Here is a 17,508-nt window from a genome sequence, read left to right on the forward strand (position 1 = left end):
GCATCAATTTCTCCTTTTTTTTTTTTTTTTTTTTTTTAAGAATCAATTGTACAAAAACAATAATCCTTTTAGCCTTTTTCTTTTTCCCCTTTTCTGGGTCTGAGAATATTCAAAATTGTTGGGTTTACACTGTATAACATGCATAAATGAATTTTATGCTTGAATTGATAAATGCACACTAGGTTTTTGGTCTAGGGAACAGACCAAATGATTTGACATAAATTATCAGTACAAGAAGGAATAACAATAAAATTACTCTTCCTCTTAACCCCACATTTGAACATATACAATAGTTATTTACAAAATTTACCACACTTCCCCTTCCAATCACCCAAAAATCGCCTCCCTTTCAACAGCCTCTCTTACATAATAATATAATATCACTCGCAGTCGCAGCTTCAAATATGTCCTCCATGAGAACTAAAATTTGTGGTGGTGAGTTTGATCTTTTTTCTCAAGCTCCAATGCCACATTCAAAATCCCCTGACCCCGAGATATCTTTCATCAAAATAAGTTAGGCAGCCAATAAAATGATTACCCATGACAAACAACCGGGAAAAAAATTAATCCCCCTTTTCTCAAGTAAAAAGCATCTTTAGTTCCTCAATTCGTGCAGATCTAACTTCTTGATCAGTCAATGCACCAGCTATCAATCTGTGCTTGCGTGCTTGCACTGCTTCCATTCTTTCTTCAACCGTTCCCTATTGTCCAGAACATTTACGCAAGCAGAAAAATTACATCATCAAACTTTTCTAAGGATCAGCCAAATGCACTAATGGTTATTATGCAGCCAAGAATTTAATCTTAGTTTGCCGTACCCATAAGAAAATGATTATCCTTTCTTTTTTTTTTTGGGGTAAAGGGAAGCAGCTACATTTCTACTAAAAAAATTTTAGAACTTGTTAGCAATATAGTATCATTCAACTTTTTTGCATAGTCAAAAAGAAAATGTACCTTGACAATGAACCGTTTAATTGTCACCCTATTAGTTTGTCCAATACGGTGAATGCGCATAACGGCTTGCTCCTCCACAGCCGGATTCCACCATGGATCCTACAACAGATGCAAAATATTGGTACGTCAAAATTATATACCCAGGTTGTTAAATCGAAACATGTTGAGCATGGAAATAGAATGGCAAAAAGTAAAAAAAAGACACAGGTGTGTTCCTTGGCCCCTCCATAAACATACCACTAAGAACATACAGGCACTCATTCCTCAAGCAATATATAATTTTAGTACATGAGAAGATAATATTCCAAACAAGTTCTCAACTAAATTTCTTGAAATGAAATGAGTGTTATTTCTAAATCCCCCCCACCCCAACAAAAAAACCTCAAACTTGTCAAAGCAAAACTCACTCCTTCAATGATTTCAAATACAGATACATTACATTTCAAAAAAATTACAGATACATTATCATAGAACACAACAGAAAATCTAAGTATATATTGCTTGAGAACTGAATGCCTAATCAAAAACTGGAGATCTGTCATCAAGCCAAAATTCTACCCACTGTGAAGTGAGTTAGACAAAAAGAAAAGAAACTTGGACAAAAAGAAAGGAAGTGGCTTAGACAAATCTAAGAAACTTGGACAAAAAGAAAGGAAGTGGCTTAGACAAATTTTTTTGTCGATATTGTCAGGCAAAAATAGTCCAGATTAGAAAGTGGTAATTGTAATGTAGCACTCACCAAGACAAAAGCATTGGAAGCTGCTGTTAGGTTAATTCCCACACCACCAGCCTTTAATGACATAAGCAATACCTAAAGTTCCAAGCTCCAAGATCAAATGATTAATTCAATCCATCAACCAAACTGAAAAAATCCTTCAAAAAAGAAGAGTCACTAACCATGATGTTGTTATCTTCTGAAAATTGTTTTAGTACTTTTTCTCGTTGTTGCTGATTTAGAGTTCCATCCAGGCGAAGAAATGGAATGTTATTCCTGAACAGAAAATGATAATTACATTGATAATAAACGAATATTAGTAACAAAATAAGAACATTAAAATTTTTATATTCGTCTAGGGCAAAATGAAAACAAATACGTACAACTACAAAAGATAGAACATGTGCTAAAAGTACTATCCCACGCTGAAGTGCACACATTCACTAAAATCAAAGAATCATGTTACAATGAGAGTGATAAGCAGAAGCAGAGCAACAGGGTGGTCAGGGGGGCTTCAAATTTAGCCATCAAAATGTTGTTTTTATTGTTTTGGCCCTTTAAGAGTTGCTTTATACAGCATGGCACCCTGGAGTTGCTGAGTTCTAGCTCCGCCTCAATCCACAAGTATACAAAAGAAAGTAAAAGCATTCCATTGCGAAAAGACCAAAGCTTCCCATTAAGGGGAAATGAAGAAGAAAATGCGATGCACAAGCATCTTTAGTATGACTAACAAATTAAGTGTGTTAAATATTAAATTCTGCTGATTCTTTAGATCCTACATAGCTAGATTAGCCTCTAAATGATGAAACTGGAAAAGCAGGAACCCAGATGTACTACAAGTTGGGACAATATTTCCATAAGGTACCCACAGATTTTAAGGTTTTGCAAAAAGCATATACAAATTTTTAAGTCTTTTGCACAGAAGAATTATCATAGTATGCTCACAAATATTCTCCTCCAAAATTAAGTCACTAAATATATTTACCGAGAAAGAGGGATTTGTAAGAGGTCCAAAAAGGCGGTCCACTGGCTAAATAAAATGCTCTTGGAACCTGATAGGCATAAATTTTCTAGTTCTTTCAAGAGAACAGCAATTTTAGTAGATTCCACCCAGTTCTTCTCAATATCAACTTGGAACCGACTACCAGTCGGGGCCGTAATAAGATCTTGCCTACTGATGGTCTTCCTGAAACAAAGTGAAAAAATAATACCTGAGTTTTGTATGACCATTAAGTTTCATTGTAAAAAAATCCCACAAATAACTAAATGTAAGTTTTAATATGAAAATGAGGAAAATAGGAGAAAATTAGAACACTAAAATCCTTGACAAATACCTGCAAACGGGGCATAAACCAGAAGTAGGAGTTTTCCAACTTCCCAACAGGCATTCTCGGCATAATCGGTGAGCACACGGTGTCAACACTGCATCCTCAAATGCTTCAAGGCATATCGGACACTCTCCCTGTTCTCCTTTTTGTAATTCCTCCACAACCTCTTGTACATAAGCCCGTGAGGGCACATCTTTGTCTTCCCCTTCCAAGGCATTAGAGCTGCCTTTCAGGAAACGTTTGGCTAGCTTATTTAGATCTGAGTAATCTTGAGTATCACCTCGACTGGATGCATTAAAGCCATTCATCATTAATCAGTTTATAGTTGGTCTCTTTTAATAAAGATACATATGTAAAGAACTACATTATAGTGCCCTAGTCTCTGAAATTTGACGATCGGGAAAAGAAAAAGTAAAAAAAAAATCATTTTCAATACCTAATCGATAAAACAACTCTCAAATAAGCAGCTGAAGCAACTATCCACTTTTGCATACAAACATCACATTGTTCGCCATCATAAAGAAACAAGGGGCTGATTTAATTTACTTGAAAAAAAAATGTCATACAAACAAAGGAGAAAAGCCAAGGTCCATACCTCATTACAAGGAATGGATGATCACAGCATTGGCGAAGACGCAAAAGTAACTCCAATATAGAGGCATAATTATGAAGAATCCGTCCTTGTTCAACAAATTGGTCAAATTTCACCTGAAAAGATCCCATCAAAATGTTACGCATAAAATAATTTGAGAAGATAAATTGAAATTTAAAGAAACAGATAAACTTCAATCCTGAAACAGAAAATACCTTGGATCTTTTAAAGAGGGCCTCATAGAAGTCTTTCTCAGCTTCTGTGAGCTCACAGTAAATCACCTGAATGTCAGCCGGAGGGAGGACTAGAATTGGCCTGTGACAAATAAAATGTTAGGCTCACAATATGCAAAAAGCTGAGATAGGATTGCTAATGGTGTACTTAGCTTCCACTCTCACCTGCCTTCTCTATCAGTGCTAGATTTTGTTCTCCTTAACATGATTGGCTTCAAAATAGACTGAACTAACTTTAAACCTCTCTCATCACCTTCCTCATATGGTTTTTGAATAAGTTTATTCCACCTATTCATAATGAACCATAAAGTGAACATATCTTAATCATGGTACGTCAAATCAAACAGAAATAGGAATGTAAAAGTAAAATCTGCAAAACTACAGGACCTATAAGTGGAATAAAAAGTTATCCAATACTCAGAAGACCTGTTTAAAATTTTAAAATATAAACAAATAATGATTAAAAAAAAAAAGGTTTCCACTTGTGTGATCAGTAGTTCAGTGGAGGATGAGTAGATGTTGCATGCAATATGGTTCACAACACCAATCACTTGATCTGCTTTTAGGAAATACGTATATACGAAGACACGTACACACACCACAACTATGAGTGGGACAGAAGAAGGGGCAAGATTTCTTAAGTATAGTCCAGAAATGCTAGTTATCAACTGTGCTCAGGTGATTTGAGATTCCCCAAAAATCCGGCATCAACAAGAAAGTGACCTAGAAATACTTCATCTAAAACCCCCTCAAAACTTAGTCTTTTGATACCAGTTTCCTTTCCTCTCGGTAGGATAGTTTTAGCTCTCAGCCTACAGAAAAGAATTAGCTCCACAACCTCAAATGATTTGAAAGACAGCACCAAGAGCAATAATTGATTACAGTCCATACATAAGCGTAAATATTTTTTAAAAAATGAGCAAAAGCAACTATGAAGTTTATGCAAGCCAATATTCTAAATCTAATGCTTGTATTGTACGTGTTCCACAAAAAGAGAAGCAAAACTGACCATGCCCAGTTTCCCCAGGGTTCCACCCTTAAGAACCGAAGAAGACTGTAAATGTCCTCCAAGTTGTTCTGCCAAAAGATATATTACATATCAGTAAATATACAAGACCATGAAGTCAAAGATCTAATACCACATGAAAATTTACATAGGTTTCCTCAATATGAAAACACTCGGTCAACATAAAGATGACTTGCAGAAGAGAAAAGAATCAACTTATTATCAAAAACAAGGCACGGACTTTCTGACAAACTATATAGTCCAAACTCCAAAGACTCAAGTTAAAAGGTGAACTTGTATACAGAAACCACAAGTACACAGGCATGTCAATTATCAGCACCACATATAAAAGAATAAAAGAATAAAAATGAAGGAAAAGCAAACATAGAAACATCATAATGCTATCACTAGATGCACGGGAATGTCCATCTATAAGAAACCAAGTTTCATGAGGCCAGCCCTTGAAGCAGAAAACAACTGTCCCTCAAGATTGTTCAATATTTTATAAGACCAAACTCAATTCTTTAAAAAAAAAAAAAAAACCCGAGCTAGAATAAAAGAGTCTGATTATGCAACCAATCTCAAATGCATTATGGGGCACAACAAAATAAGGTAAATGAACTTTAAGTGAAAATAACAGTATGCTTCAAACATAAAAAACTGTACATATAAAACATTTAGAGATCAGGAAATCATCAAACAATTAAACTCAGTGATATAATCTAAAATATGGAAGAGGCCCATGGACTAATCAAGTAAACCGGCTTTGTGTTTAAGCAAAATAAGATGAAAATTTCCTTCAGGAATAGCATCTCCTGTCAGATTAAAAAATACTGGTCAAATGGCCCAAGCCACCTCCCTTAAACAGGGGGGCCTGGCAGAGAATTCAATCACCAGCTTGACAGGGTGATGGTCTGAAAACTCCTGCTTTAGAAGAGTGATGAGGAAAGGGACAAGAACTCTCATGCAATAGTAAACAAATTACTCCCCATGTGCAGAAAAAACTAAAAATTGTTAGAGAACGGTTTCCTCTTTTCAGAAAAGACTTGACACTGCAGCAAATTGCTATTCGTTTGTTAACAATCTGATTTAGGTTTTAACAAGAGGAAAGAAGCCCAAATAAGAGAATAAAATAATTTTTAAGTGAAAAAAAAGGTTGAATAAAAATTTCAAGTCAAAAGTGAGTCTGTATACCTGAATAGGAGTGCCTGTGAGACACCAGCGGTAATCAGCAACAAGAGCAGCAGCAGCAATGGAAACTTGGCTTTTAGATGATTTTATGGTGTGCGCCTCATCAAGAACAACTCTCAACCACCGAACCGAGTAAAGCCCGCCATAGTCTTCAGAATTCTATAAAGTGAACAAGTAATGATAAGCAATTCCTTGATCAAACACCAAAATGATGTCAGAAAGTTCCAGCGATGTAAATCAAGAGTTTTTCAAACTACCTCTGATGAGAAATCTGAGGATAGTATTCCATACGTAGTAATTACAACATCACTCTGAGCTAAAACATTCACATCCCTTTGTCTAGTTTGTCCATAATGAACATGAACAGAGAGAGACCCAGCTTGTGCATGAGTTTCAATCTCAGCCTGATAACAAACAGAAATTTCCAGACTGAATATAAGAAATATAGAAACTCTCTATGAAGGACAGGAAGAAATTTTTTTAAGCTCATTAAATTACCCACTTTCAAGCAGTGCAAGAGAATGTGTGTAACCTAAATGGCAAGGCAAATACCTTCCACTGGCCCAGAAGAGTCATAGGACATATGATCAAAGTGCCACCATTTATAAGTGTATTAGTTTGCTTTATCAATTTATCAATGCTCAAAGATTTTGGTTCTTTCTTCATGAGATTTGGCGATTGGTCTGAAATATCGTAGCCTTCAATGCCCCCATCAGAAGGCTGACTTGCTGACTGAATACCTGAAAGTCCACCTCTTTGTGAATGAGTGAGTAGGAGTGCTATGGTCATGACAGTCTTTCCGAGCCCCATTGCATCTGCCAGAATCTTCAAATGCATGGTCAAGTCAGTACATAGTAAGAACATGTCAATAACAGGTTGGTATTTGATTTTCAGTTAAAATTGGAGCATTTAAAGGCTTACTCCTCCTCTGGCCATTTGAAGAGTGCTTGGGAATTCTATCGTAGCCTCACCAGAAAATGCATTTAAATAAACTACAAGCTCCCTCCTAGAATCATGAACACCCAATAAAAATCTAATCACATAATAAATAAATAATATCAAATTAAATAAAATGATAATTCACCATACTCGTCTAATAGGCGGTATGCCTCCCAACATGGGTGAAGAGTTGTTGCCGCCTCATCCAGGCATCGCCCCTTCTCCAACTGGACCATCCAATGAAGGGCCTGCTTTTGGTAGGGACGAAGTTCACACTTAAGAGTACTCGGAGGCTCCATTTCCTAAAACATAGAAATTTCACAAGTAATTAAACCTGCCATAAGCATTTCCAATTCCACACTATAACATCATTTTCAGACATCATAATACCTCTATCTCTGAGCTGTATCCAACACCAACAATATTGTCAACGTCAGAATCTGAAATGGGCTCCACATCGTCAACATCATTTACTTTTGCAGACTGAACCTTAGACTTGTTGGCATGCAACAACGAGGCATGAAGACCACAACCATCCTGTTGATGTGAAATCAGGATCCAATCTCCATTTTTAAAAAAACATAATTGAAGGGGAAGAGGGTTTCGTATATACCTTTGAATCCAAAGGTCGTTTCCTTGTGTACAGGTCACTAGGAGTAAATTCTGCCTAAAGACAAACAAGCAATGCTGAATAAAAGAGTTTGCTAGAATTTTTCAGATAAGAAAGCGACTATGTAAATCTTTATTTCACCAGAAAGAACACAACAGCATTACAAATCAATAATTCATATTTAGCCGTAGGCAACTGCATAATCCAATCAAAGGAACAGAATCCCAATAAGAAGGCTCAGAAATCAAAATTGCAAATCATCACCTTCTTGAAAGGAGTTATGCCAAGCAACCGGAACAAATTTGGAAGAGGATGACAAAGACTAACTGAATCCTCAGCTGAATTGCTACCTGCCTTAAGTGAGGTTGCATGGTGCTTACGGAACATAGAACTATTGATATACACTCTGAGAGAAAAAAAATTCAAATTCATCAACTATGTAACACAACTCCAAAAGAGGGGAAAAAAACCCTTATATCAGTAAACAGTGCAAAAATATATCAAACGCTCAAGTGAATGCACAGCCACTTGATTTAGTCTGTGACAAATGCTAATAACAGAAAATAAATTATCATTTGCATAAACTCTTCAAAATCAATACCTTATGGACAAAACAATGGTATCCATAATGCCCAGAACTTCAGGAGCAGACTTGCAACACCCAAGAATTTTAACCTTCTTGTCCCTCACCAATGGTAATAAACACCGAGACCACTCATGAGGTATTCGACCAATCTGTCACAACCCCAAAAAATCATTACCCAATAAATAATCAAACAAAACATATTTTGTTCCAAATTACATCAAACTCTGCAGACAGCCCATTTGGCAACCAAACATTTTAAAAAACTACTTTATTTTCACATCGAAATACAAAAAGTTAGCCAAGCATTTTTTTCAAATAGCATGAAAATGTCATACACAGTCCAACTTCAAGGCCAATTCTTATCTTGGTTCACATTCTATTCACTTACTTCTCCAGCATCCTTGGTCGAAAATCTCACAATCTCCGAACAGGGCACCTCTGCTTGCCTCGCCCTCCCAAAGCTCTTACTTGGCAACTTAGAACTCAAACTATTAAAACTCTTCAACGGGAATGTGAACGTTACTTCATCCCCACGCCTCAATTTTCTCCCTTTACTCGTGGACATTGCCGGCACGTCACCCCACCCCACGAACCACCACTCGCTCCCTTCACTGTAACCTTCAGCAATGGGCTCAGCTAATGTACCATTTTCGCTAGAAGCACGGATCTCGTTTTCCTTACTGATTATCAGCTTCCGTCTTGCAGCCGATGGCTTAATCTCAGGGGTTTTGAAATTGGGAGTGTCGAAGATGATGTTGATGGCGGCAGTGGGGTCGTGATTGGCCATGTGTAGGGCCCTGATTATGTCCATATTGGAGAAGTCCGGGCCCACGACCGATCGGACAGTGGACAACACTTCGTCGGTAACTTTGGTTCCCATTTGATTAACAATAACAAAACCCTAACCCTAATTTGAAATTCAGTGTGCGCATTCAATTGAAACGGCGCGTTTAGGGTATGCGGAAACTGTAATTTGTAAATGCGTGATGAGAGAGAAAGAGTTCCGACGGAAGTGTGGGCCCGGTGCTACGGAGCGCAGCGGTGCATGTTAGCGCGCGGTGGTTTCTTTGAGAACGAGCGACCGGACTTTGAAAATGGCAAGGCGGTGTGGAAATAATTAAATAATATCAAGGGGGAGGGAGTGAGTGATTGTTACCGTGGCGCGTCTAATTCCCGCCATTTTTTTATTTTTCTTTTTATTTTTCGAAAGGGGCCAAAAAAATTATACGTGAAATGTGAAAAAAATATCAAAAAGGGGTTGTAACAGTGGTATGGTACCACAGTTGTAATAGTCATTAAATTTATAGTTGTACAATTACATTAACAAGATTTAATGGTTGAAAGCAACTAGAGATGGCAGAAAAGTCCGCCCGGACTGGATCCGGACCGGACCCGGCACATGCGGTCCGGGTAAAACCCGGCCCGCATGCATGAAAAAAGCGGATTCGGGCATTGATTTTCAATGCCCGGCAGTTTTCGGGCACGGGTCCGGTCACAGCACCAAGTACCCGGAACCCGGACCCATGCCGGCTTTTTTATTAAGTAAAAAAAAAAAAGGAAAATATAAAACGAAAATTGCATTTTTCCTTTACCCAATTTCCCCCCAACCCAACCGGCCAACCAACCTTAAATCGCGAATTCGAGACAAGTCTCAGAAATCAGAATCGGCACCTCCTCCCTTCGTCTCTCCACCATTACCAGCAGCCACCACCTATCCTTCACCGATGGCGATGCAGTATTGACAGTGACCGCGCCTCTCCCTCCACGAACCACAAAGCACAGTCGTCACTCGTCAGTCCGTCAAAGAGCTCTTCACTGTTTGGTTAGCTTCTCAGGGGCAGCCTCCGAGCGACGGCGTCCGCCACCATAGCTGGTCTCACACTCTCACTCCATTGTTTTGTCACCATATCAGCTGCAAGCCTGCAACCCACAGCCACGACCCACGAGGTAATTTTTTTTTTGGCTGTTTTTTCAAAAAAAAAATGATGAAATTGCTTTCAATATGTGCTTAATTATTTTCTTGGATGCTGGAAGTGTTTACGTTGTTAATGGCTGCACATAACATAATAAGAAAGAGCTAATGTTAAACACCCTCATTATGTTGTTGTAGTAGTTTTTCTATTTCATATGGGTGTTTCGTTTGGAATACGTTTGATCTCATTTATCTGCAAACTGCAATCGTTTTGATATAGCTCATAGTTCACAATTTACAGCTGATCAATTGAACAATTTCTGGCATTAATTCCTGTTTAAGTTGCAGCTAGCTAGACTTGAACTAAAGAGGCTATGAACCTCAAATGGAACACTATTTCCTGTGTGAGCAGCACTTTTAAGAAATGATAAGTAATTTGGATGTGGTGATCGTGAGCTGTAGTGATAATTACTTTAATATTGTGATAACATAAATTATATATGTACATTTCGTAAGCTTGCAAAGTGAGTAGTACTGGCAAGTATCTCTTCTGCATATTTGTGATTATGCACCAGGGGCCATCTAAAAACTAAAAAAGAATTGGCTCACATTAAGAATTTCTGTATAGTGGGAAATGTCAGCTACTGGGACTAAAGTACAATGTAATCGCAGCCAAAAGACTTGTGACCAGGGGAATATTCAAATGGTGTTTATTGTTTTTTTTTTCTTTTTTCTTTTTTAATCCTTACCTTATATACCTTCACTAGTATAAAGACATGGATTCACCACTCAACTACGGCCTAGTGGCGAAATAAGCATGATTGTTACCAAACTAACAAGTTTGCTTAGCTGAGAATGAGATAAGTTTGATATCTATGCAGGCATGTATATATGTTTTAAAACACAAATTTAAAACTATACAATATTTTCTAATTATAATCAGACAGTGACAAAATACTTGCTTCAGTCTATTAATTAATTAAACCTGTTTATTTTATTTGTATTGTGGTCTTGTTCATGCAATTGCTCCAGAAATTTCTCAGTTGTTTATTTATTTATCTGTCTGGTCTTTCTTCTTTGCTTTATTAGGTTGCTTGTAAGTTAATTTAGGTTGCTTGTAAGTTAATTTTGTTATATAATATTATAACTATGTAATTTGCATGACTATTTATAATTATTCATTATTTTTTTTATAATAAACAGCAGTGCGATGTCACAGTTACAGTCAGACAATATAGAAATTAATTCGTCAAATGCTCCAAATTTATCTCGGAATGTTGAAGATAGCAATGATAATGAGGTTGAGGAGATTTCACTGTCAACTTTTAAAGATAAAAATCGAAAGAAAGTCTCTACAGCTTGGGATCACTTTACAAAAGTAACTATTAATGGAGAAAAAAAGGCAAAGTGCATGCACTGTAATGCAATTTTAGAAGCCAAATACACATCAGGGACCACGATCTTGAATAGGCATGTGAAATCTTGTTTTTCGAGGAGTCAACCAAAAATACAAGAAGCACTTCAAGGAAGTCTCAAAGTGCTCAAAAGAGAGGATGGGAGTTGTGACATTGGCTTTGATAGTTTTGATCCAAAAGTTTTGCGGAGTTTGATCGCAATGATGGTGGTGATGCATGAGCTTCCACTTAAATTTGTGGAATATAAAGGCTTTAGAGAAATGATGGCACATACCAACCCCGTGGTTAAGCCAATGAGTAGAAATACATTAAAGAGTGAGATTTCGAAACTTTATCATATTGAGAAGATTAAGACTTTGCATATGTTGGAGAAAAATCAAGCTAGAGTGGCTATTACTACGGATTTATGGACAGCAAGTAACCAGAAAAAAAGGATACATGGTTGTCACAGCACATTTTATTGACAACTCTTGGAAATTGCATAGCCGAATTTTAAGGTAATTTCTAATTTGTCTATAACTTTTTATTTGCTTAATTTTTCTTTCAATTTTTTATTACTTATATTTGATTTCTTTTAAAGTTTAAATTGTTATAATATTTTAAGTTTGTGTATTTAATATTATCACTTGAATATTTGTTAGGTTTATTTATGTTCCGAGCCCTCATACTGCTGAGGCCCTTTCTAATGAGTTGGTGCAATGTTTGTTGGATTGGAACGTGGATAGAAAGTTGTCTTCAATGACATTGGATAATTGTAGCACTAATGAGGCGATGGTGGAGAAATTGTTATTAAGGTTTGATCTCGGTACCTTAATTTCCAATGGTAAATTTTTTCATATTAGATGTACTGCTCATATACTGAATTTGGTTGTCTGGGATGGGTTGAAAGTTATAGAAAACGGGGTTGGAAAGATTAGGGAGAGTGTTAGTTACTGGACATAAACACCAAAACAATTTGAATCTTTTGAGCTAGCTGCTAGGCAACTGAAAATTAATTGTAAAAAAAGTTTGAAGTTAGATTGTCCAACTCGTTGGAATTCTACTTATGCCATGCTTGATGTAGCACTAATGTATAAAAGTGTTTTTTCTCGGCTACAACAGCGTGAGTCTCAATATAAGAGTTTGCCTAGTGATAGTGAGTGGGATTTGGCAGCCACAATGGTGGAGCATTTGAAATCATTTTATATGTTAACGGAGATGTTTTCGGGTACAAAATACCCTACTGCTAATTTATTCTTTCCGTTAATATGTAAAATGAAAATGTCGATTAATGGGTGGCGCACTTCCGATAATCTTGCTATTAGAATTATGGCTGATAAAATGGTTGATAAATTTGAAAAATATTGGAATGAAATTCATCCGATGTTAGTTGTGGCTGTAGTTCTTGATCCGAGATATAAGATGTTGTTGATTGATTTTTATTTCCCAAAGATCTATGGTGATACAGCGGATGAGCATATTGAGCGTGCACATAAGCTTTGTCATGATTTAGTGAAAAGAATATGAAATGAAAGCTATGGTTTTGAGTGATAGGCAGGATGTTGGGTTGGATGATGTTCCTTTGGAATCTTCTTCGAATTCGAATAAGTATTGGGATGTCGATGAGTTTGAAACATTTCGAAGTCGAAATAAGCGTGTTAAGGTGACTAAGTCGGAGTTGGATAGGTATTTAGATGATGAATTATTGGATACTATTCCGGACTTTGATATTTTAGCTTTTTGGAAGATGCACACAGGCCAATATCCTATTTTGGGCGAGTTGGCCAAGGATATCTTAGCCATTCCTGTATCCACTGTTGCCTCTGAGTCCGCTTTTAGTACCGGGGGCAGATTTTTGAGTCTGCATCGTAGTAGACTTCATCCTAACACTTTGGAATCCTTAATGTGTGCTCAAAATTGGATTTGGGCTTCTTCTCGAGGTATAAAGTTATTTGAATTATGTTATCATATTATTTGTTTGCTCAAAATGTTTTTAAATCTTAATCTGCTATTTTTGTTATTAGGTGGAGTTCCGGAAAATGAGATTTTTGCTGGGGAGGAGTTAATTTCAGATGATGATGATGATGATGGGGCACAATCGTTGAGCTGTTTGACATAATCTGTTATTTTAAACTCTTTTATGAATTATGTGTGTTTGATATTTTGGGATTTTTATATGTTATGTTGGTTATTGATATTGGAGTTATTATGATATGTATTATGTAATATGTTGGGTGTTAGTATGCTATATTTATTTAGATTTATTTGGTGATTATTGTGATGTTCAATTTAAATTTTTGATAGGGATTGAATGAATTTAGTTTAGAAATTGAATAAATTTAGGTAGTGGATAATAGATTGAAATGCTTTTTATTTGTTATTTACTTAAATTTATAAAGTAGATTGAAATTGAAATAGTTAAGATGTTGTAATAATTTATTATAGAATTTTTTCCTTTTTTAATTTTGATAATTCCGTTAGATGTTTGCTTATAGTTAAGATGTTTTGATTTTGGACTGTTATGGTTTGTTAGAATTTAGAAGTAAACAATTGTTTTGACACCTTTTATTTATTCTTTTTTGGCGTGTGATTTGCCTTTTAATTTTTGTGTGTTGTGAGAAATGATGGTTTTTGCAAGTTGGGTTTGTAGTGAATTTCGAAGCTATATGTAATATGTGCGTTTCTGATTTTGTCCCATATATTATGACCACTCAAATTCATCACCATTCACCACTCAAATCCGGGTAGAGAAAACCCGGAAAAAACCCGTGCCCGGATAGTGCCGGGCATGTGCTTGGCCCGCATAGAAAAATTCCGAGCACGGTGCGGGTCCGGGTAGCTACATTTTATATCCGGGTCGGTCCCGGGCAGCCCCAAACCCGGACCCGACCCGGACTTTTGCCATCTCTAAAAGCAACAGTGGTACCGTACTATTATTACAACATAGCTGGACCCGTCAAAAAGTGAGTGACGCGCTGCGATTATAGTTTTTACATGCGAGTGGTATATGGTATTGTATAATATTATTTTAATATAAATATATTATATTATAATAATATTATATAATAATTGGATTATATTGTATTGCTTTTTAGTTATATTATATTTGACATTATATTATATTGTGTTATTTGTTGGTGGTCAATTTAAATTATATATTTAAAAGATAATATTTATTAATATTTAAAAAAATCTTAAATATAGAAATCTTAAATTTTAAAAATTTAATATAATTTTTTTAGTTTAAATATTAAAAACATCATAATTCTTCACTAAATTGAAGTTCATGGTCTGTCAAATAATATTTATTTTTTTAATATTTTTTAAATATATAACTTGTCAAATAAAAATCAAAATAAATAAGTTAATAAAATAATTTCTAAAAAATATTACAACATAAATAAATATATAAAATATATAAAATTAATTAAAAATAATAAAATAAAAATTATACAGGACATAAGATAATTACAAAATAATAAGTGATCAAATAATTGTAACATAGTGACCAACAAAATAGTTTGCGCTAACTAATCCAAGTAATACTCCTTCGTCCAATAAAACAACATTTGCAAGTACCCTTTTTCCTATCTTTCTCTTTTAAAAGCCTCTTTTTTGTTTTATTACTTTTTCTTTCTTTTGCTTTTCCTTTCTTTTTCCTCTGTTTTCTTTTTCGTTCTTTTTCTTTGCATTTGTTTCCTTTTTTCTGTCTTTTTCTTTTCCTATGCTTTTTTCGTCGTCGGAGATGGTGGTTGTGGACATCTAGTTCTTGTTGTGGACATTTATCCTCCGTCTTCTTCAATTTTCTTTTTTTTTTTCCTTTTTTTCTCCTTCTAATGCAGTGAGGCGTAATTACGACACCTTAGGAGTTTTTTTTTTTTTGCGGCATTTGGTGTATTACAACAGTAATTTTATGTGATCTAATATAGAGTTAATTTTGGTCAAACATAATATTATATTAATTTGATACAATACATGATTATAATCTAGTGTAATGCTGGGTGCCGAATACATAAAGATATTATTAATGAAATTTTATTGATTTTTATTAATTATAGAACCATTCATGTTTTTTTTTCACTTTAATGTTTCCTATCAAATTTTTTCATTTTCTTTAAATTTGTCGACGAGGGGTGAGAATTTTCATCTTTTTCTTATTTTTCATTTTGTCTTCTCTCATTTTTCTCCACATATTATTATTAATTAGAGCTTTTTACCACCCTAACATGTAGTGACTGTTTTTGTCTTCATAAATCTATATTTATTGTAGGGTTAATTCACCCGAATCTTTGGTGGTTCGAAATTTTTATAGGGTTAATTCCGTCCTGCCCCCAAATGTTTCAACATATTCTACTGCACACCCAAATGTTTCAACAATGCTCAATCCACACCCAAATCTGTTAATTTGACCATTTATTCTAATAGTTAAAGGGTAAATTTGGAAGTTCATGCCCTAAATATTATTTGATAATGATAAATTAAATTTATTTGATAAATTAATTGATGGGATTATTATTAATTACTTTTAATTAAGAATTTTTAATGTAAATATTGATTATTGGATTAACATTTTATCTCATTTAATTCTTTTCTAATTCAAGATAAGGGGTATTTCAGACATTTTATTAACTTTCAAATAGCTCCGTTAAAAATAACGGTCAAATTAACGGAATTGGGTGCGTGGTGGAAAATGTTGAAAAGTTTGGGTGCACGGTGGAAAATGTTGAAAGATTTAGGGGTTAGGTGGAAATAACCCATTTTTATATTGTTATGCTTTGATAGCGGGTGTTTTTCTTGCCGTCAAAGGTCAGATCCGCAAAATGATGGGGTTCGGATTTGTTACTGCAGTGAATAGCTAAAGAGACGTCAAAAGGTTGTGTTTTAGAATTTGTTGGTTTATTACTTTATTTTATGAAAACAGGTGACTGCTGGATTCCAAATTGACGACGAGTCGAGAAGCCTAGCTCGAGCAGAAATGGGCCTGTATTTGCAAGGCGCTCTCTAGACCGTTAACAGTACAAAGCCTCAAAAGAATAATTTGAGGGTCTTCGTGTTTGTTTTTAAACGGAATAATACAGAAAATAAAATGAATAATTTGAGATTGAAACTATTAAATGACTAATAAGCAGCTAAACATTTGAAAGAGTACCAATAACCTACGTCCGGTAGATTTCAAGAACTCAAGTTGAAAAAAAAATGTATACTCAAGTGATATTTGCATAGAAAGATCATTCACACATTTCAAAGGAGATCTAATATCAAAATAAAAAAAAGAAGGAAAAATTTACTCTTGTAACACATACAGAAACTAATGTGGTAAGAATGTGACAATTTAAGCCAGAGATTGATTGTCTATTTTTCTTTAATTAAACCCAAAACACTAGTCTCTTGTATACCGATGGATAGGTCATAGGTGCCTTCAACAATGTTGAAGGTATTAGTTTAAATCCCACTAGACCGAATGTTTAATATATTCTCCCAAAAATGTGAATAAAAATAGACAAATATATATTACTATTCTTGATATACTATAAGTTTGTAAATTATAGTTTGTCCAAAATTTAGAACGAGGCATGTTTCCGTTTTTCACAACTAAAAGATATGCAAAATTTAATTATGAAAATACTCTATACTTGGGGCCCAATGGCCCATTTATGATTGTTTTTTGGAACGTTAAAAGTGATTTTGAAAAGTTAAAAGATAATTTTAGTATTTAGTAAATATTTTTCAAAATCATTTTTTTCAAAATCACTTCATTCTACGGTACATTTTGAAAAGTAAGAAAGGCGTGACTTTTTAAAATCTAATTTTTAAAATCATTTTTATATTTAATATAATTCCATTAATATCCTTGTATATATTATTAAAAATCAAAATTATTCTTATTATTTAGAAAATAAAATCATTAATTCTAAAGAGATTATTTTTATCAATTATATTGAGATAATAAACTAAAAAATAATTTAAAAGTAAAAATATTTATTTTAGTTATCAATTATTATATATAGACAATAAAAAGTACGTTATATATATGTTTATAAATGTGTA

General features: G+C 34.8%; 2 protein-coding genes across 2 annotated transcripts; one reads left to right on the forward strand and one right to left on the reverse strand.

Annotated features, from left to right (window-relative positions):
- Positions 1 to 241: 241 nt before the first annotated feature.
- Positions 242 to 9,312, reverse strand: LOC18034140 (DNA repair protein RAD5A). The gene is made up of 20 exons (XM_006424291.2): positions 8,543 to 9,312; positions 8,170 to 8,303; positions 7,833 to 7,974; positions 7,572 to 7,625; positions 7,349 to 7,495; positions 7,109 to 7,260; positions 6,941 to 7,025; positions 6,572 to 6,844; positions 6,277 to 6,423; positions 6,023 to 6,178; positions 4,832 to 4,899; positions 3,988 to 4,110; positions 3,805 to 3,904; positions 3,593 to 3,705; positions 3,004 to 3,282; positions 2,655 to 2,855; positions 1,852 to 1,945; positions 1,694 to 1,765; positions 955 to 1,053; positions 242 to 701 (listed from the first exon to the last, which is right to left on the reverse strand). Exons 1-20 carry the CDS (start codon positions 9,032 to 9,034, stop codon positions 579 to 581), a joined length of 3,054 nt encoding a protein of 1,017 aa, XP_006424354.1. The 5' UTR covers positions 9,035 to 9,312; the 3' UTR covers positions 242 to 578.
- Positions 9,313 to 11,276: 1,964 nt separating this feature from the next.
- On the forward strand, positions 11,277 to 11,945 carry LOC112096459 (zinc finger BED domain-containing protein DAYSLEEPER-like). The gene has a single exon (XM_024179902.1). The coding sequence runs from the start codon at positions 11,277 to 11,279 to the stop codon at positions 11,943 to 11,945; it is 669 nt and encodes a 222-aa protein (XP_024035670.1).
- The last annotated feature ends 5,563 nt before the right edge of the window (positions 11,946 to 17,508 follow it).

Source organism: Citrus clementina, unplaced genomic scaffold (genome assembly GCF_000493195.1).
Source record: "Citrus clementina cultivar Clemenules unplaced genomic scaffold, Citrus_clementina_v1.0 scaffold_8, whole genome shotgun sequence".
Lineage (NCBI taxonomy): Eukaryota > Viridiplantae > Streptophyta > Magnoliopsida > Sapindales > Rutaceae > Citrus > Citrus x clementina.

Excerpts from the sequence above, each read along its gene's own strand:
- LOC112096459 (XM_024179902.1), top strand. The coding sequence starts at position 11,277 with ATGTCACAGTTACAGTCAGACAATATAGAAATTAATTCGTCAAATGCT.
- LOC18034140 (XM_006424291.2), bottom strand. The coding sequence starts at position 9,034 with ATGGGAACCAAAGTTACCGACGAAGTGTTGTCCACTGTCCGATCGGTC. Across the intron at positions 7,261-7,348 it reads GATACAGCTCAGAGATAGAG|GAAATGGAGCCTCCGAGTAC; the intron begins GTATTATGATGT and ends TCTATGTTTTAG. Across the intron at positions 4,111-4,831 it reads CCCTGGGGAAACTGGGCATG|GTGGAATAAACTTATTCAAA; the intron begins GTCAGTTTTGCT and ends CATTATGAATAG.